The following is a 21,383-nucleotide window of genomic DNA, read 5'->3' as shown; positions in this document are numbered from 1 at the left end:
AAGTGGGAGATTGGTCTATCTTAGACTCAAGCCATACAAGCAATCCTCATTGAAGGCAAAAGCGAAAGAGAAATTGAAGCCACGATTTTATGGTCCTTATCGTGTAGCTCGCCGCATCAGTGAAGTTGCCTATGAGCCAGATTTTCTAAAAAGAAGCCGCATTGATAATATCTTTTATGTCTCCTGCTTGAAGAAAGTTGTGGGACAAAACATCACAGTAACCATAGATCTTTTGCCGCTCAATGAAGAAGGGAAGTTCATATTGGAACCGACCGAGATCATTTATGTGCATGAGAAGACTCTATGGAACTGTACCTTGAGGGAATACTTAGTACGCTAGAAACATTTGCCGTTGGACGATGCAACTTGGGAAGGTGAACATGTTTTGCAGTATTCGGCATTGAAATTGCCTGAGGACAAGCAAATTTTGGTATGGGAGGATTATAATGTTCACGTCATAAAATAAATAATTAATCAAACTGTTGTTAATGGGCTGGTTGATTTAGTATATCTCAGACCCATTTTTATTTAATTGTTTCGTAGGTGTGTTTGTCGGCTATCATTGTAAACCCACGGAAAAGTTTCTCCGAAGGGTATTTAAGCATGGCATGTAGGTAGTAGTTGGTGTAGGATTTGATTATTTTCTTTGTACTATGAATATCTATTAGAGTTCAGTAATGTTCGCCATTTTGGAAGTGAAAGATCTTCCGCACTTGGCTAATCCAGTTTTGGTGGAATTCAACCCTCACCCTACTTCCTCTCTGTGTTACTTGGTCAGATCTGGTGTAATGTTCCCATCATTAAATAAATATTTAATCAAACCTTTGTTAATAGGCCAATTGATTTAGTATAGCTTGGACCCATTTTATTTAATTGCTTCCATAGGTAGGTGTGGCCGTCAACTATCTTTGTACACCCTCGGAAAGGTTTCCCCGACAGGTATTTAAACACGGCATGTAGGTAGTAGTTGGTATGTGATTTTGAATTATTTCTTTGTATTGTGAATTCTTGTTGGAGTTTTGGATTGTTCGCAATTTCAAAAGTGAAAGATTTTCCCTACTTGACTTTCCAATTTCGATGGGATTCAACTCAACCCAATGCCCGAAGAGGAAGCAATCAAGTTCACAGCACTCCATCTGGAAGGAGTGGCACAAGAGTGGTGGCAACATGGATTGGTCACTCTCAGCCACAACCAAGTAAACTCTTATGTCGAGTTCACGGAGAGACTAAATGATCGGTTCAATAGGAAGGATCTTGAATTAAACTTCAAAGATCTAGCTCAACTAAAGCAAATAGGTATGGTAGACAATTACATCACTGAGTTCCAAAGAGTGTCTATACTAATCACAGACACCTCTGAAAGACATCGAATCGTGTTATTCATGGATGGGCTGAGAGAGCCTTTGAGAGGCTAGATCAAAGGGTTCAACCCATGCACACTCAACGAAGCTATTAAGAAGGTGCGTGACATGGCCACATCTTCCTTCAAAGCTCACATAGCTATGCCAACACCACTCCCACAAGAAGACAAAGACAAGGAGCCAATTCGGAGAAAACACCCGTTAGATGAAGACTCTTGACAAGAGCTTCGAAGGAAAAATCTCTATTTCACATGCAAGGAACCATGAGGACTTGGTCAACACTGCCTTGGGAAGGGAAAGATTCATTACATTGAGGTGTTTCTTGATGATGATAAAGGACAAGTACCTACAATGACTGGAGAAGAGATTAACCAGCAGGAGAGAATAAATGCCCTGATACAAAAGCGGGGTTCCATTGCTACCCTCATTATAATGGTTGGAAGTAGTATCTTCAGGGTTCATGGCACACTTCACGGGAAACGAATCGCAGTCATGATTGATAGTGGAACCACACTCAATTTCATCAATTCATCTTTGGTCACTAGTAAGGGCTTGCATGCAGTAGAGCATGGAGGATTTGAGGTTAAGGTTGCTAGAGGAACCTTGTACCTTGCACTCATATGATCCCATGGTTGCAAATTTCCACAGAAAACTATGCCTTGACAAATGATTTCTTTGTTATAGATATGGTTAATAACTGATATCATATTAGGCATCTAGTGGATGGACACCATTGACTAGTACACCCAAAGTTTCAAGAGGATGGACTTTTCATTCGAGACGAATGCCAAGCAGGTCCTGCTAAGAGGAATGTCAAATAAAGGATCAAGGGAAGTCACAATCAAAAAGATGGAGGCCATTTTTAAACATGATACAATCTCAGACGCTGCAAGTAAAAACATAACAATCAACACTTTGCCCCATTCCTTGGATAATTGGCAGGCCTATCTATTGATCGATTACTTCAAGAACCATTTTGCATATTGATGGATGACTATACACATGATGAAAGATACAAAGTTATTGATGATATCATTTACTACGGCGATAAGATCTTCTTGGTACCTGACTCAAAATTGAAGAAGTTGATTACAGAAGGTTTCCAAGAATTGAATTTGCATTTTCTTGACAAGCAAATTTTGGGACAGAAGCACTGTAATGTTCCTGTCACTAAATAAATATTTAATCAAACCTTTGTTAATGGGCCGATTGATTTAGTATATCTCAGACCCATTTCATTTAATTATTTCCGAGGTAGGTGTGGTAATCAGCTATCTTTGTATATCCTCGAAAAGGTTTCCCTGATGGGTATTTAAGCATGACATGTAGGTAGGAGTTGGTATGCGATTTTGGAATATTTCTTTGTACTACAAATTCCTGTTGGAGTTCTGGATTGCTCGCTATTTCAAAACTGAAAGATCTTCCTTACTTGGCTTTCCGGTTTCGGTGGGATTCAACCCTCACCCTATTCTGTTGTGTTCTCCTTTGCTTCGGGTTTGGCACATCTGAAGTGCCATCATTGTCTGCGATTTTATATATATATATATATATATATATATATATATATATATATATATATATTGTGATCTAGAACTATTACCACATTTACTGTTCTGAGTTAACTAGCAAATCTAATCAATCATGTTTAGCAAGCATACTATTTGGAAATATACTTAACCTTTACATTCAAACTACTTGCTATAAAAGTTCGTACTGTACGGACATAACCGTCAATCTTACCATACACCCCAAACACCCTGGATTCAATTCTTCTACCATATGGACAACTTTAGTCTTCACACCGTACCCCTTCCCCATCAACGTACAGATTCCCTCCCAACAACGTATGCCTACTTTTCCATATTGTACGGTCTCCCTTATGCCAACTGTACGGCCAGAGCCTAGACACCATATGGGCTCTCCTTTTCCTTGTATACCGTATGGCTTCCCTTCACTTCCACCGTATGTACACCAACATAGGTGAGATTACAAAGACACCCACCATACAGCCTCTGCCAAGACACTTTATGCAGACCTCCAGCAATCATCTCCGTACTGTTTCAGTCCCTCTATACTTGGGAACATTACATCTAGCAATTCCACTCACCATCTTTGTTGCAATCTCATATATCTATATAATCTGTGATTTGGATTTCAATATCTGTACTAGCATTAATTGGCATTTCTAGTAAATATATTTCCTTTTGTTCTGGTGTCTCAAAGCTCAGCTCAACCCATCACCCCGACAACCCTCTATACCCATCAACTCAACTCTTAGATTCACCGTACGGCTGCCTATTCCTCCGAATGGGAATCTCATCTGCTTACTGTATGGCCTTCACTCTACACTGTACAATCCCCATCATTCCCTACAACCACCGTACACCTCACCCTTCACCGTACGGTTCCATTCTACTTACTGTACGGCCTCTACCCCACCACCGTACGGCTAGTCTAGTGGTGACTGTACAACCTAAGGGTGACAATTGTACGATCAGACCATTGCTCCACCACAACCGTACGATCCTTCCTTTCGTGTATTGTTGGCTTCCACCATACCGTACAACTCCTGAATTGTGCACAGAACTCCATCGTATGACCAATCTAGCATCTTGAAGGTGATGTTGGGAACAAAACATTACATTCATTTAGCTATGAGAATTTCATATTGCCAAAGATCAAGACATGACAAATAATGTCCTTCAGTTAAAAGAAGACCCAATGGAAAAGCTTGGTCCATTAAGAGTGCTTTTTGATCGTTGTGCTATTACAATAGATCATAGCCCAATAGAAGGGCTTGGGCCAATAACACACATAACAAAATATGATTCAATGGTATGACTTCACATAATAGTTGTTGTTGAACCAAAAATGTGGTATGTATACAAAAAGGTCCAATAATAATAAAATTCAAGGATGAATCCTATATATTGATGAATTATTGATTTGTTTGCTACTCCCCAAATCACTAGAAGGACAAAAACAATTTAATGAAGTTAAACGTACATCCTACTAAGGGATGTGCTTATTTTATTAACAAACATATCATTGGTTACTCTAATCTAATTCAATCTACCGTAATTTATCTGCGAGATGTAGGTTATGTGCAAAACTGGCACCACTCTAGACAGAAATGATGATGAATTGCAGCAAGAAGCTCCAAATGACTCAAATATGTCAACTTATTTAGGTAAATAGGAGCTCCATGATAGTAATAGAGGTTTTGTTCACATTAAATTGTATTTTAATGTTTACTAGCAGAATTAACTTGTTGGGCACAAACTGCCTCCTTCAGCAGACTACAGTACGGTTTCCTTGTGTAAATATTATATTTCATGATATTTCTTTTCCTAAGCTAGAAAAATGGCAACGTAGAACAAAAAACCATAATCACTAATATGATTGTAACATGAAAAAGGAACAAAGAAACTATAATAATAAATCTAGATAACCAAAGTTACTTAATGAAACTGGGAAGTAATTCTGCTCAGATTGTTGAATTCAAAAAATATTCCTCTCTCCAAAATAAAAACCATAGAAAGTAAAGAGAATTATTATACCTTGGCACGTGCAGACAGAAACGTGCTACCGATTAATACCAAAGGATTTGAAGGTAGCTGAAAACAGAGATAACACCAAAAATGGAATGTTGTAGAATTATGTGATACTTAAAACATCAAGACAAGAATCCACTGTTTTCTATTCCAGTGCCCTCTTGGCCAAACTATAGAAACCAACTGATCAAAGAGTACTTTGTTTACAGCTGAGAAAAAAAAAAGAGCTATCTTTCTTAGACAAGCAAACCAAAATCACAAATCATGAGTAACTGGGAAATAATTACCAGTTGTGGTTCCCCATTTTTGACAATATATCTCTTGTTCTGCATAATAGGCTGCAACAAAAAGAGAACATCAGTAAATTCAAAGAAATTAAACCACTGATCATATTTGAAATCACATTTTGCAATAAGTAAAAATGGCAAATTTATATTAAGATAAAATTAACCTCAGGATTTGTTCTTAAAAATTATGACTAGAAAAGGTTACCAGAAGCAGAAAATAAGACTAACATTGTTACATTACCTTTTTCACAAATTAATCCTTACTTGAAATATAGAGAATGTTCACAAATTTCCATGCAATGAACTTTATGCGTAACATTGACCATTTCTTAATGAAGTAATATAATATAGGGTGGTGGGAAAATATTTTTCAAGGAAGGAAAAAAGGACAACTTTTACCAAGGTACAAAAGACCCTCTTAGCCCTAGCTGATCTTGATCTCTGGACAAGATACTAATCTTTAAGAAACAGAACACTCTGGATGTATAACCCATGTTACCAGTTTGGCCCTGTGGATGTGTTGTCCAATGTCACCTAAAAATGGTTCCAAGTAAAATTGAGCAGGTATCCTTTTTAATATAGGAATTTCCTTAAGTGGCACAAATTTCCTATCAAACATTTTATATACGTTAGAGTACCTGACTTTATAGAATGTTATACTCCTTTTACATTTGGAAATTTGAGCAACTTCAGTGAATTCCTTTAATATTTTGAAATGCAAATTGTGGCAAGAGGTGCCTCCGGTAGTCAACGGATATAAATTGCAAATATATGGTGCCAGGAAGACTCCGTCGCTGTCACAGAATGGCCAGCTGACTCCCTCGTCGTCGCAGAATGGCGACGCCTAGAGGCAAAATTGAGGTGTTGTTTATTTATTTTATTTTATTTTTTTATTTTTATTTTTTTTTTGGCTAAAAAAGAGGGAAAAAAAGAAGGAAAAAAAATGATAATAAAAAATAAAAAAGAGAAAAAAGATAAAAAGATAAAACCAAAAAAAATTAAAATTAAAATTAAAAAAAATTTAAAAAAAGAGAAAGAAAAAAAAAAAAAAGAAGCAAGCTGAGCGGGCCGCACGCAACTCTTCGTGGGACAGACCCCGCAGGCAACTCTCTGCGGGAGAAGCCCCGCGGGCACATGCTGAGTGGGCCACGGGCACATGCTGAGTGGGCCGCGGGAGAGTCCCGCAAGCACATGTCTACGGGTAACTCTCCACAAGAGATAGCCCGCGGGCACTTCTCCACGAGGCAAAGCTCGACTCCCTCCCGCCTGTCTTGTTTGCGGAAGCAACCCACGAGGTTGTTTTAAAACCACGAATTTCACAATTTCTTTCAGCGCCCACAGACCTTTGGTGCATTCGTGATCTAAGGTGCGTATCCGGCAATTTGTGATGAAGTAATGGGCACGGAGAAGGATCAAGGGTCATCATGTTATGCAATCTGCCTGCCAGCTGTCGTCGGTAGAAATTGTGTATCGGCCGATGGGTCCCTTCGGAAAGGAAATTGTGTATCGGCCGACGGGTCCCTTCGGGAAAGTTCTTGTTATGTAGCCGACGGTGAATAGTTTGTAGCGGACATGATGTATCTGGCTGACAGATACCTTCGGGAAGGTTCGTCGAAAAGTATTTATAACCCCTTCGGGAAGCATTGTATTCATCTTATCATTATCATGATCATATCATATGATAAAAGCATAATGTATTGTTGGTATATGCGAATAATAGTAAGAGTTCTGCTGTTGCTGTTCGGTGTTCGTGTCTATTTCCTGTGTGCGTTGCTTAATTAATCCATACGGTAAACATTTGGCGCCATTGCCCGATGGATTTGGCACGCAAGCAGGCGGAGATGAATTAAATGTCGATTCAGTTGAACAAAGACAAGAGTAAGCTAAAGGAAAAAGATGACATACGCGTTGCGCAGGAAAATTTAATTTTGGCTCAGCAGATAGAGCGTTGAAGGAGGTTTCAGAAAATTTCCAACGGAAGCAAGAGTGCGGAAGGATTGTTGAATGAGACTCGACAACGGCTTGATTTGGTGGAAGAAGCGAGGGAGGAGTTTCTGAACCTGCATACGCCACGGGAAGAGAATTCTGACGGAAGCAGATCGACTCGCACGGCTCGGAGTGCAGAAGGAGCACAAGCGTGGAGTGACCTCTTCGTCCGAGATATACTTCCGAAACGGACAGCTACGGTTGACAAACTCTCTTCTTCACCAAATAGCGCGGAAGCAGAAAACTGCACGGGTGTTGAAAACAGCGCGGAAGCAGAAAACAGCGCGGGTGTCCAGAACAGCGCGGGTGTCCTCAAAACAGCGCAGGAGTGCAAAACAGCGCAGGTACACAACAAAACCCTCGACATACAGTAATAATGGCAGGTCCGAAGGAAAAATTGCCTAAATTTGATGGTGATGAAGCAGCTGATCCCATTCAACATTGTAAAACATGTGAAACGATCTGGAGGGCGAATGGCATAACAGACACAAACAAATGGATCCGACAATTTCCCGCAACCCTACGGGGTGTTGCCATTGATTGGTTTACTGATGCTGATCCACAGAAATTGAATAGTTGGGATAACATTAAGAAGGAGTTCATTGCAGAATTTCAACTTTTGCGTGATGACAATGAAATTGTCGCAGAGATATTCAATACCAAGCAAAAGAAGAATGAAACTGTACGGGTCTTTGCCAAGAGGTTGAAGGACTTAATCAGTAAGATGGAGAATAAGCCAGCTAAAGGGTTACAAAAACGATGGTTCATTGAAGGCCTTCACCCGAAGCTGCGAAAGAAGATGAAGATTGTGCCGCCATCCACATACAATGAAGCGTACAACCGGGCAATGAACCTCGAAAGTGACCAGAAGACAAAGAAGAAGAAGAAGACCAGCTCGTCCGATTCAGATGATGATGCATCCTCAGGAAATGATAGCAGCGATGATGAAGGAAGCAACAAGAAGGTTCGTGCCCTTCAGAAAGACATGATTCAGATGATGAAGGAATTCAAGAACATGAACAAGGAAACTAAGGGCAATGAACTATGGTGCACGGAGTGCAAGAAGGAAGGCCATACGAAGGGATCCTGCCCAAAAGAGCAATTTTGCGAGATCTGCCAGATTATGGGACACTCGGTAAAGGAATGCCCTTTCAATTTGAAAACAAGAACACCGCAGCAAGTGTTCCTGACACAGGAGGCCTCTCCGTCCGGAGGGAACGGGAACACCAGTACGGAAGGTGCCACATCGGGTGGATACAGAAACAACCGGCACGGTCAAAATAACAACAATACCAGCAACAACAATAATAGTGGAAGGAGTCGAATTCAGTATGATGCGAATGGTCGGCCGATAGTTCAATGCCGCACATGCAATCTGTGGGGTCACTTCACCCGAGAGTGTACAACAACGAACACACCAAAGTTGTTATGCAGATGGTGTGGACCTGGTGATCATGAAGATGCTAGGTGTCCAAAGTCGGGAGTAAACTTGATCACCGTCGGGACGAACGAAGAAGAGGTTTTGGCCATCACACGGAAGCAAGCAAAAGTGTACCCCGACCCGGTGGAAGAAAAGAAGAGACTGGAAGAAGCACGGGTAGAGATCCAGAAAACAACACAGGCAGAAATGGCACACCTGAAGGACACGCCGAGTACTTCCGTACGGAACTGCGCAGAACAGAACATTGTCCGGCAAATTTTGCAAGCCGAGATACCTGTCAGGATAAGTGATCTGTTGCTCACTATGCCTCAGCTCCGATCAGCACTCACAAACATTGTTCCCGCTGCTCAACTACCAGGAGAACATGGAAGGAAGCAAGAAAGTGGAGCAAGTATAGTGCACAAAAAGGAGAAGGAAAGTGGCGCAAGTGCAGAAGATCCAATGTTGTTAGCCCTCTCATCCGGACGCCATCCAACAGTCGTCGAAATGGGAATTCTCGGGATTGTATTGACGGAAACAATTGCGGACAAAGGGTCCGGTGTCAATGTGTTGCCTGAAGACACTTGGAAAAAGTTGGGACAGCTGACATTATGGCCGCCTACATTCCAGCTGCTAACGGCCGATCAACATGGAATCAAGCCATTGGGAGTCCTGACAGCACAACCAGTGACGATTGGAACACAACCGTTCCTGTTGGACTTTTTCGTGATCCCATTGAAACGGAGAGGATATGATGCCATTCTGGGCCGGGGGTGGTTGATAAGAGCCAAGGTAAAACACGATTGGAAGAAAAATACTTTATCACTTGAAAGCAAAGGCCGGAAGTATGTCATTGATCTACACACTCAGATGGTTGGAGAAGAAGCTCTATCGTCGGATTCCGAAGGAGAAGATGATGAGAGGAGGCAGAGTATGGAACTCGATCAGGAGGGAGTCCTACGATTGGAAGGAAATGATGATCTGGATTCAGTAAATGGTCTTTACCACTGGCAGATAGAGGATTATGAGCTCTTTCCAAGTTGTAATATGCTAAGGATCGACGAAGGTAAGAAAGGAGGAAATGAATGTCCGAAGGAACACAGAGAAGCCGACGGAGGAAATGAATGTCTGAAGGAACATGGAGAAGCCGAAGGAAGAAATGAATGTTCGAAGCAACATAGAGAAGCCGAAGAAAAAAACGCGGATATGACTGAAGCTGAAGGACAGAACATACAGTACGAACCCAAAAGAAGGAAAAATTCTACTGTACGACTGCGCAGGAAGAAAGTATTATGTCAAACCACAAATATAGTAGAAAGGTACCAGCAGCAAGGAAGGCACACGATACGGTCTGCACAGGAAACAAAGCGGAAGGGTCTAATAAAAGTTGCAGTAGTACGGAATGGACGTGTTATTGGCGGCCAGAAGGGGCAGTTGACGGAGTCCATGGTACGGAGCTTTGGCAACAAACTGGGCGATATGGAGATGACACAGAATAGGCGTAGCAGGTTTCAACTCGGACAATGGGTGTTGAAGTACGACGATCGGAATGAGATCAAACCAGGCAAGTTCAAAATTCAATGGGTCGGACCGTACCAAATGCAGGAAGTAAGCAATAACGGAGCAATAAAACAGTGGATGCTAGACCGAAAGGAAGTATTCGATGTAGTGAAGAGGTCGAAGTTGAATGTCTGCAATGAAAGAAGTAACGCACCCCCGTGGACGAATAACTGAGAGAAGACTGTAAGTACTGTATATATGTAAATATTGTACATAATTGTTCCAGAAGTGAGATTTTTTTTTTTAAAAAAGAAAAAAAGTAAAGTAAAGCACCGTACAATTTCTGGAAAGCACCGTACGGATTTGAAGCACTGTACAGTTTTCCACAAGTACGGATTTTGAAGTGCCGTACGGTTTTCCAAAAGTGCAGTACGGATTTTGAAGCACCGTACGGTTTTTCATAAGTACGGATTTTGAAGTACCGTACGGTTTTTATAAGTGAAGTACGGATTTTGAAGCACCATACGGTTTTCCATAAGCAAGGTACAGGTTTCATAGTGCCGTACGGGTTTTCATTGGCAAGGTACGGATTTTTCAGCATCGTATGGTTTTCCATTTGTAAGGTACGGATTGCATAGTACCGTATGGGTTTTCATTGTTAAAAGTACAGATTTTAGTGATACCGTACGGATTTCACAGTAAAGGGCAGTGTACGATATGCAATATATGCAGGAAGGAGCACCACCGTACGGATTTCACAATAAAGGAGGAATACCGTACGGTTTTAACATCTGAAAAATGGTGTACGGTTTGTGAAGTACGGTTTTTTTTTTCAGACAAGGTATGGGTTTCAAATTTGAAGTACGGTTTTAAGGCAATGTAGGGTTGCCACCTTCAAAGTACAGACAGTGGGATATTGCAGTACGGTTTTTTTAAAGCAGATTGGAATCTAGATTGTGTCAAGTTGGAAGCCGTATGGATTTCATCACAGAAGGATGACAGGAGGTTTTCTAAAGCAGCCCCGCGAGGGGCGCTGCCCCTCGACCCCGCCGGGGGCGTTGCCCCCTAGACCCCCAGTCGTTGCGGATATCAGTCGTGGGAGTCTGACTAGTTGAGAAGAATTGAAGTTGCTGCAGGCATGGACTTTCTGTGTACCAGAGGCAATGGGAGCAGGTGTTGGCTGTGAGGCTATCTTGGTGGATGCGTAGAGAGCTCGGGAGGAGCTGATCATCCAGTTGGAGGCAGTGCAGCGACACTTGGCTCAGGGTACTGAGGAGTTGGAAGCAGAGAAAGCAGCACAGGTGGCTATCAAGGTCAGCTTGAAGAATCAGCATTGTGTTAGCAAAGGCTATAGATGCAACGGGATGAATGTGAAAGTAATATGGCAGATCAATATTGTTGTATTAGTTGTTTGAGTTTTGTTTTGTAGTCGTCAGGAGACGACTTTTCTTTTTTGGAGGGAATGATGTCGTCGGTAGAAATTGTGTATTGGTGTAATGATCCCATCTTTTGGCCTTCACGTTCTCCAAAGTCTAAGTGGAGGATAAGAAAAAATTAGGGCCAAAACGAAGTTGATTTACTTAGTTTTAGGCATACTTACTATTTTTAGTAAGTCGGCAGGACACAGTGCAGGTCAATTTTGGTGATTGGATTCGATACTCCTCGGTGAGAGCTTTCCGATGAGCTATCACTCATATTATTCGGAGTCCGATTGCTAATACATTTTAATGCCTGAAGTTTTATTAAAATAACGTCTAATTTAATTGTAAAATATTAAAATGTTACTTTAATATTTATTTTATGGTGATGTGTACCCAAGGGAGACATAAGGGGTATTTTAATATATGTTTTATATATTACACATCTTTTATCCCACATTGCCCATATGAGTTGAGCGGACCCTTGGAAATAGAATAAAAGGAAGCATTTGTGGCTTCATTAGGCAGGTTGAATATGAGAAGAAATTGGTGTGTGAGTTGCAGCTTTGTTCTTGGCATTTGAGGACGTCTATCCTCTCTTGTAACATTCTAGACGTCATTCCCTTGGGGTTTGGCCTTTGGAATTCTTTCTTATTGGCTTCATTATCAGGCAGTTTAGTTGCATTTCCGACTACAGGCAGATTTGATATTTTGCTCATATCTTCTTCACTACTTGTCCGACGCTTATGCCGCTTGGAGGGAATGGTATTATGAAGGTAGTGGACTGATTGGAGGACAAAGTATTGTAGCAGCAAGTTCGTAAGCATGGGCTGGAGTATTATGACAATATTGTTGAAGTAATTAGTGAGTTGATAAATCTGCCATGTATTTGGTTTTATGAATTCTGAAAATAACATTTTATTAGCAGCAGTTCATTTCCACTTTGCATATTGTTTTAGTTTCTTTCTTGTTTATGTTGTATGATACCAATTCCATGCACGGAACACAACAAACAAATAAACGTTTGATTTCCAGAGTTATAAGGGGTTTTAAGAAGTTGAATGCAAACTGTTTGACATAATTCCTTTCAGCAATTTGGTTTAGTTTTTGGGACATTCAGGGGTGCCCATTACAATCGGCCGATGGGTCCCTTTGGAAAGGAAATTGTGTATCGGCCGACGGGTCCCTTCGGGAAAGTTCTTGTTATGTAGCCGACGGTGAATAGTTTGTAGCGGACATGATGTATCTGGCCGACAGATACCTTCGGGAAGGTTCGTCGGAAAGTATTTATAACCCCTTCAGGAAGCATTGTATTCATCTTATCATTATCATGATCATATCATATGATAAAAGCATAATGTACTGTTGGTATATGCGAATAATAGTAAGAGTTTTGCTGTTGCTGTTCGGTGTTCGTGTCTATTTCATGTGTGCATTGCTTAATTAATCCATACGGTAAACACCAGCTGAGTTGCCGTGAGAGGAACAGAGCGCTTTTTGCCGTCACCAGCAACTAAAGGATTCTGCAACTCTCTGCCTAGATGATTATGACATAATCGATCACTGCAGAAATCTCTTCAGCATCGTAAATCTTCTTTTGGGCATTGCTGTGTGTCTTCTACCGTTTTGGGGATTTTGAAGCCCGACATTTGAAGTCGAGTTGGAAACATCGATTAACAATTGAGAGGATCTGGGTACTGCTCGTTGCGGACAATCGAGAACTTGTAGAGAGTCGGAATAGATGTAAGAAGCACAATAGCAGACAAACAAAAGCAGAGGGGTTGCTAAAAAAATTTAGAAAAAAAACGACAACAGATTCAAGTTGTTCAGAATGAGTGAAAGATAATGCCAAAGGGAAGGGGAAGCATCAGTGGTTGCCAAAAAGAGTGTAGAATTGGCAGAAAATGACAGAAATGGTGTGTTCCGTGCATTTTTGTGTGGGTTTCGAAGTGCTAATTTGGTCTAGGAGTCTGACCAGTTGACAAGAGTTGAAGTTGCTGCAGGGATGGACTTTCTATGTACCAGAGGCACTGGGAGTAGGTGTTGGCCAGGAGGTTGTCTTGGTGGATGCATAGAGAGCTTGGGAGGAGCTGATCATCCAGTTGGAGGCAGTGCAGCGACACTTAGCTTAGTGGACCCAGTGTTGGAAGCAAAGAAAGAAGCACAGGTGGCTATCAAGGTCAGCTTGAGGAGACAGTATTGTGTTAACAGAGGCTACAGCTGTAACAGGATGAATGTGGAAGTGATGCGACAGAAGCGGATTTCTCTTGTTGTAGTCACTTTGTTAATGTATTTTGTTTGTTAATTTGTTTCAGATATTTTGTAATTGTTGTCTGGAGACGACTTTTCTTTTTTGGGGGGGATGGTGTTAGCCGACTGGATGGTCCCGGCGGTGTTCTGTAGCTGACGGAATGATTGTTGTCCGTGTTTTGTATTTTGTAGCCGACGGGTAAATAGTTTGTAGTGGACATAATATTTGTGGCCGACGGACTCCTCCGGGAAGATTCGGTGAATAGTATTTATATCCCGTCTAGGATCATTGTAAATCATCATCTATCTTCTATCATTAATCTTATGAAGCATAATGTATGACTGGCATATGCGAATATAATTCTGCTATTCTTTTCCATTGTTTGTATGCGTTGATTTCTTTACCAGTACGGTAAACATCTTCTTCTGGCATAGGATTAGGCTGGACGTAAGTATCATACTTCATTACTCACAGTTATGCGGATATGGATCCAAATCCGTCAAATGGAGACAAATTTACTTTACTCAACTTCCTTCTGAGATCATTGTTAACATATCCTTGATTTTTGCCTTCCGAATATCTCATTCTCAGATCTGTGTAATCTTTGTACGATATATCTTCCTCCAAATTTGCATTCCTCCAGTCTTCTCTCAGTTGTTCTTGCATTTCTTCAAAGGTCAGTTGCTTCACTCCGTGCAGCGCCTCTGTTCGTGGGAGAAAAGATGACATGGAAGGTCGAGAGCATGCTGGATGAGGGTTTTCTTTACCCGACACTGAGTCTGCGCTGTGACCATTTTGTTCACCAGATATTTTATTATTTGCCAACTTCTTGAGAGTTTCTTTCATGAGACGTTGAGTATCATTGATCTATGTGTGATTCCTCACAAGTTCTCTCAGTAGTGCCATGAGTTCGGCAGCTATGGGTTCTGGTTCTGTGGCCGTTCTATCAATGGAGTGGGTTCTTCTTCTTTTCTAGCTATGAACTCTAATTCGCTATCCACAAGCTGGCAAGATCGAAGCTCTAATACTACTGTGATGTTCCTAACCTTCGGGTTGCAATGGATGCTCCTCAAAATTATACTATACGATATGCAAGAGGTGCAATGTTGATTGGACTGGAATCTATATGGTGGAAGAGTGATACAAGCCTATGCAGTGTATGTCAAAACAAGTGTTAGCAAGATCGTACAGTATACCTAATAGCCGTACAACAGAGTAAAGCCATACAACAGAGTAAAGGAAGAGGTTGTACGGTATCCACTTGATGGTCGTACAATATCTATTTGATGATTGTATGGTATCCACTTGATGGTTGGAAAGATTGAGGAAGGTAACCGTAGGTAGCTGATGGTGTGGATGCTACACAGGAGGGTAAAAAGGAAGGTCGTACAATAGGGTCGTATGGTGTCTATATGGAGGTCGTACGGTAGGACTGAAGGCCGTATGGCTGAACTCTAAGAATGTACGGGTAAGTAATGTGGTAGTACGGAAGTGCACTGAGTTTGGTGAGTGGTGGATGTAGGTATGGATGGAAAGTGAATTCAATCATGCACCATTAACTACTAATCATGAATTCATCAAGCAATGCCAAACAAGAATGGAGATTTCAACAAGAATATCTTTCAATTAATATTTGCCAAAAAATGATGCTCTAATTTGCCAGATCCAAGCGAAGTATTACATGCATCAATGGAATAGGGTGAGAGTTGAATCCCACCGAAACCACATGAGCCAAATAGAGAAGATCTTTCACTTCCGAAATGGTGAACAAAACAAGAACTCCAACAGGAATTCGCAATACAAAAAAATAATCCAAAAGCATACCTACGAACATCCTACAAGCTGTGCTTAAATACCTGTTGAAAATTTTTTCCAAGGGTGTACAAAGATAGCCGACGGCTACACTTACCTATGGAAATAAAACTAAAATGGGTCTGAGATAATTTAAATCAATCGGCCCATTAACAATGATTTTATTAATAAACTATTTTATGACAGGGATATTATAGTATATGCATGATATTGTATTGTATATATTTCATTGGAGAAGTAGAGAAAGTTGTCAATGAATGGTTGCCCATTATTAGTCCATGCAAGCTCTATTATTTCAATTTCCATTATTATTGAAAAAATAAAAAATAAAGCTAATATTCGAGAAAATGCCAAAAATAATAAATTTGCAAAAACAATTTCATTAGAGATAGTTAAGTCAATGATAGAAGTTAGAACCATCAAGGTTTTGACACTCTTCAAGAAATGATGTTATTCCACAACAATTTATGTAAACTAAAAATATTTATGTTCTTCAACTTGCTAATAATCATAGTTGTAAACACAAGCAATCGAAGATGTAAATGTGCCTAATGATAAATTGCAAAAATATTTTGTATGTTCATGTTTGATATCCCTTATTTTAATCAAAAGAACATATCTTGTAAATAAAAGGGCAAGGACAATAAACATACCTTGTTATGTATATACATCCTACATAATAGTTAGTTGACATCTTTGCATCCATAGAACATCTCCACCATAAGATGCCCACTCATGATGCATCCTATACATATGCTTCATGCATAAGCATATGTACATGCAATGTACATACATGAGCGCACACATACATATACATGCATATGAACACATGCACGCATACTCATCACATTCATACATGCATAGACCATATATATATGCATGATTGAATCATACACAGGCACATCATATTGAGTTTATTATCACAATGTTAAGTTGAGGACATTGATAAATTCATAATATGTAGAATACAATGATCAAATCTGATCATTATACCATGTACAAATACATCCATACTATAATGTGTCTAAGCATCATGATTCAAGTGGCATCATAATGATCCATGATTGGATGTGGTTACCAATCCATGTATAGAAGCAGTTCGTGAGTTAGTATGTTTATTCATGATAATCTATATGATTATTATGAGTAACTATACAATTCTCTCATAATTATATTAACTGATGATTATATTACATGCGGTCTCTAAGCCGCTAAGGTAGCATTAAGATTTCATTATCATCACCAAGCCATGTTATGCTATATTAATCAAGGTGCTTGTGTTAAATAAAGGTGGAATAAATATAAGATGCCTCTCCATTTATTATATAATGTCAAAGCCAATTGACAACGAAAAGAAAGTTTGACGAATAAATATTTTAATTATTCCCTTGTGGAATTATCACTTGTATCAAGCAGTGATCAGTTGTTGACACAACCTTATAATTGAAGTGAAAGCATCACAAATACCCATATCAAACACAACACCATATCGAGCATAATCATATCTCCATATCAGAGATTGCTCAAGAAAGTAAGCATATTGCATATACACTACAGAGATTATCAGACACGATATACTGCCTGTGATTATCCCTATACAACAGCAGCATAAAATTGTAATAACCCCAAAATGAACTCCTTAATAATACATACGTGTGTAATTTCCTAAATGAATTCTTTTTATAATAGATGAATCTATGCAATTTTCTTTACAATATTTCCTTTCATAAATATTCATTTAAATTACACAAATTATTAATTTAATATATATATATACAAGAAATATTACAAAAAAATATAAATGAAAGCAGTCATAAAATATAATAATTAAAATTATATGTAATTGAAACATTATAAACATAAATGAAAAAGATTATAAACATTTATAGAAATAACAAAATATAAAAAATTAATTTAAACAACATTGGCCATGTGACCAAAGCTGCAACCAACAGTTGCGACCTTGGTCAGCGACCAATAAGTCATGGCATAGCCGCTGCCACTCATATAAGAGTGGACAGCAGAAGGGATAGCAAGGATGTAGACAATAATAAAAGAAAAGAAAAAAAGACGTCAACCATTATTAAGGACAGCAATGGCAATCACAAGGGAAGGACCAGCAAATTAAAAGACTTTAACCATTATAACGGTCAGCAATAAGAAGAGGATACAAGTTCACAAGCAGGGTAAGATTAAGGCAGAAAAAAGGAAGAGACGAGGATAACTTCAATGCAAGGATTGTTAAGCCATTAATAAGGAAACCACAACGATAAATATTGCATCCATTAAAAAATATTAACAACTTAACATCCATAAGCTATATTTGGAGAATATCCACAGCGATAAAATCCTCATAAAGAAACCATAGCAAGGAGAGAAGGAATAGCAGTTGGAGAGATAACAGTGATAGGAGTTGATAAGATTGAACAAGAAAATATGCACAACATCCTTAAAACATGAAAAGATAGAGACAGTGACTGTGGATAATTGCAGAAATACAGAGGGATATTGTAGAGAATTAAAGGGCAATCCAATATCTAAACTTTGAGAGGCACGTAACTACAAAGGTAAGACGCATCTAATCTATATTAGATTGTGTAAACTGTTGATAAATAGAGATGGGAATTATATAATTTTCATAGAGGCCCATCAAGATGGGCAGAAGACATTCCTTTAGAATGTTGAGTTTCTCTAAAGGAGAACTCAAAGACTAGAGGGCATTCTGTATGAATGTCAAGATTCCAAATTGAAATCGAGGGAGAGATTCATTGACATTATCTAGAGACAATATATATATTGTCGTGGTTAATCATATGCATATGTTAGAGATCAAAGCCTTGGTCAGAGGTGGGATCTCTACCAAGTAATTATTGCTAATGAGTGTGCTCATTAAAAGAGATTCCGGAGGTGTTAGAAGGGCACTCTCAATGTGATGGTTGCCTAATCGATATTGATTCTCAAACAAAGGGTTTAGGTAAATCTGAGTGGAGAACTCTCTAAGGATTATGCGGGTTAGCAAGGGATTGGCAACTAGTTACTTATATAGTTGTTTATAATATGACCGACTAACGTTTGTTGCAGGTTTTACAGATAGTTGATTTGCACATGCATACATACATACATACATGTATATATATATATACAAAATTGTTGTAGGTTATAGTCACATCATTCAATCCAAGAGAAGGGGACATTACAATAATCCATTGTTTATCAGAGATGGCTACCGGGGAATGTGTGCAAATCACATTGGCATTTCAGAGACAGCCACAGCAACACACTAAGGTCATAACCTTATTTGAATTCCATTGGCATTTGAATTATCATTGTAAATACATAAACATTATTCATCTCAATTTACAATCATTACATTTATCTGCATCACAATACATTGCATACATTGAATATTGTCATTACATAAACATATCTATTGCCACATATTGTATGAATTCCATTAGTTCTCTTAATACATTATTGCATTTAGAATTAGCAGTCTTATAGACTGTTTGTCATTGCATTTTTTATTACCAGACATATCTACATTTGCATAAATTCATTTATAAAAAGAGAAATTAAGGTAATTCCTTGTAGTGTCCTAAATAGTATAGAAAGGAGGGACATTACATCCTGAAGTGAAAACTAACTTGCTTTATATTGCTAAGCTTTGTTAAGATTGTTAAATCGAAATCTACAAGGATGCATATTAGTGTAGGGAATCAAAGTAGTTATTTCTCCCAAAAGATGCATTTGTTCAAGAAAATTCACCATCTCAAATAAGGATCTCATCGGAGGTTGTAAAACCATGTCATGAATCTCAAGGGAATATACTGCACACATACTAACAATCTCCCCCTCAGCATTACTAAAGGGGATTCAAACCTGCAACTGTAAGAACCTCTGTCGGTTCTAGCTTTGCCACTATATTTTATGATTTAACAATGTCTTGACATTTCATCAAACACTTAGCAAATTTCTGAGCATGCTGATTTCAGTTCATCTTTGTATTGCTATGGTTTGGTATGTTCCAATTGATGTTTTTAGAATGCTTCTAACAACGTAGATTGACTAATAATGTCAATCCTAAACATCCCTAACCTCTAGAAGGGGAATTGGCCTCCGACTCCGCCTACTGGACCCTATGAACAACTCCATTAGCCTATGAGGGTCAAGAGATAGGCTAATCCTTCGCAAGTTAACACTCGCATAAAAGGGGACATCACAACCACCCTTCTCTAATAACACCTATAGGGAGTTGAGCTGGCCATTCCTCCCAAAAGACGCAGTTCAAAAAACTGCTACTATCTCAATTAAGGATCTCACAAGAGGCTGTTAAACCATATCATGAATCCTACGAGGATATGTTGGACACTTACCAACACATTGATCCCAAACAAAAAGATATTGCTAATGCTAAGTTGGATATTGATAACTTGTTCAAGTATTATGGGTTTTCTCATTCGAAATATTCTTGCTATCATTGATTTCATTTTTTGGCATGAAAGGCTTGGCCGTATCAATTCTAACAATATTGCATTGATGAAAAACTCAAGTAAGGTAGATGTCTTGCTTGTTTCTTCTAAAATTGGATGCATGGGATGCATGAGTAGTAAGATGCACAGGGAGCCCATTGTACGAGGTCAAGCATATAGGGAAATTCATTAAATTATTTATTATAGATTTTGCAATTTAATCTTTTATAGACCAAGAATTTATATTTCATCGCATTTGATTGATGATCTCTCAATTGTAAAATTATATATACATATAGTTTTTATTTGAAGAATCACATCTTGTTATATATTATATTACAACAATTATATTATATTTATAATATTATTATATAAATAATATAATTATAATAATAATTAGATTATAATATATATTATATTAATAATACATCGATTATATATTTTATTCTTAATATTAATTATTAATTAATGAGATCATTATAATTATTGTTTATTTGTTTTATCAATAATATATTATAGTATTTAATAGTTGATATATATAATTCTATTATTTATATTCAATATTATTATTATTTCAATATATAAATAATATAAATGTGTGTCTATATTGATAATATTTATATTGTTATGATATATAATATGTTTTATAATTTATATTTTTATCTTCATATGATTATATAATTTATTTTCATTAATATTATTATTTGACTATATTATATGTTTCTTATTTTGACGGGGATATCACAGTCCTCCCCTCTCGAATTTGCTTGCCCCCTCAAGCAAATACAACCTTTCTTATTAATACAAAATATATTTGCATACAAAAGACCTAAAAGATTTATGAGGTATACATCTTAATGCATGAAAATACAAAGTAGACATATTAATGCATAAAAACACGAAGAAGACACGATGTAGACACATGATACATGCTTTCTTGATTAATGTCTTACTGTAGTCAAGAAGATGATTTACTTCTTTAATAGAATCTTGCAACCACAAGTTATCATTAGTACATGCATGTATATATACGTTTCAAGAAAATGTGAATCATGATAAATTTCTCCATGTCAACCTCAAAAGATGGAAGGAGATGATGTTATCCAAGTTGCCTAGATGCCAAATGTCCAATGGATTCCCTTAGAGTTTACAAGTCCAAGCCCATGTCTTGAAGGATCACGGGTCGCTGGCCCCTACCCTATCTTGGGACAAAGATCCAATTACTTGGACTTAGACAAGCCCCTCCTTGGTAACATCACTGCCCTCTCTTATTGGCCATATAGGAAGTAACATTAATTCTTATATATCTAGTCATATTATTATTT

General features: G+C 38.5%; 1 protein-coding gene across 5 annotated transcripts in view; it reads right to left on the bottom strand.

The window, feature by feature from the left end:
• HEMG2 (Flavin containing amine oxidoreductase family) overlaps positions 1-21,383 on the bottom strand; it is a 346,786-nt gene that overhangs the window by 226,721 nt on the left and 98,682 nt on the right. For all 5 annotated transcript variants that reach the window (XM_089827105.1, XM_089827106.1, XM_089827103.1 and 2 more), the window contains 2 exons: positions 5,203-5,253; positions 4,922-4,978 (listed from right to left, as the gene is read on the bottom strand). In XM_089827105.1, coding sequence (XP_089683231.1) covers positions 4,922-4,978; positions 5,203-5,253 — 108 coding nt within the window. The remainder of the gene's footprint in view (positions 1-4,921; positions 4,979-5,202; positions 5,254-21,383) is intronic.

The sequence above is a fragment of the Cupressus sempervirens genome, chromosome 4 (genome assembly GCF_028749045.1).
Source record: "Cupressus sempervirens isolate cs-2001-9-10 chromosome 4, ASM2874904v1, whole genome shotgun sequence".
Taxonomy (NCBI): domain Eukaryota; kingdom Viridiplantae; phylum Streptophyta; class Pinopsida; order Cupressales; family Cupressaceae; genus Cupressus; species Cupressus sempervirens.
The sequence above is the reverse complement of the archived record's forward strand: the minus strand, read 5'-3'. Positions and strand labels throughout refer to the sequence as shown.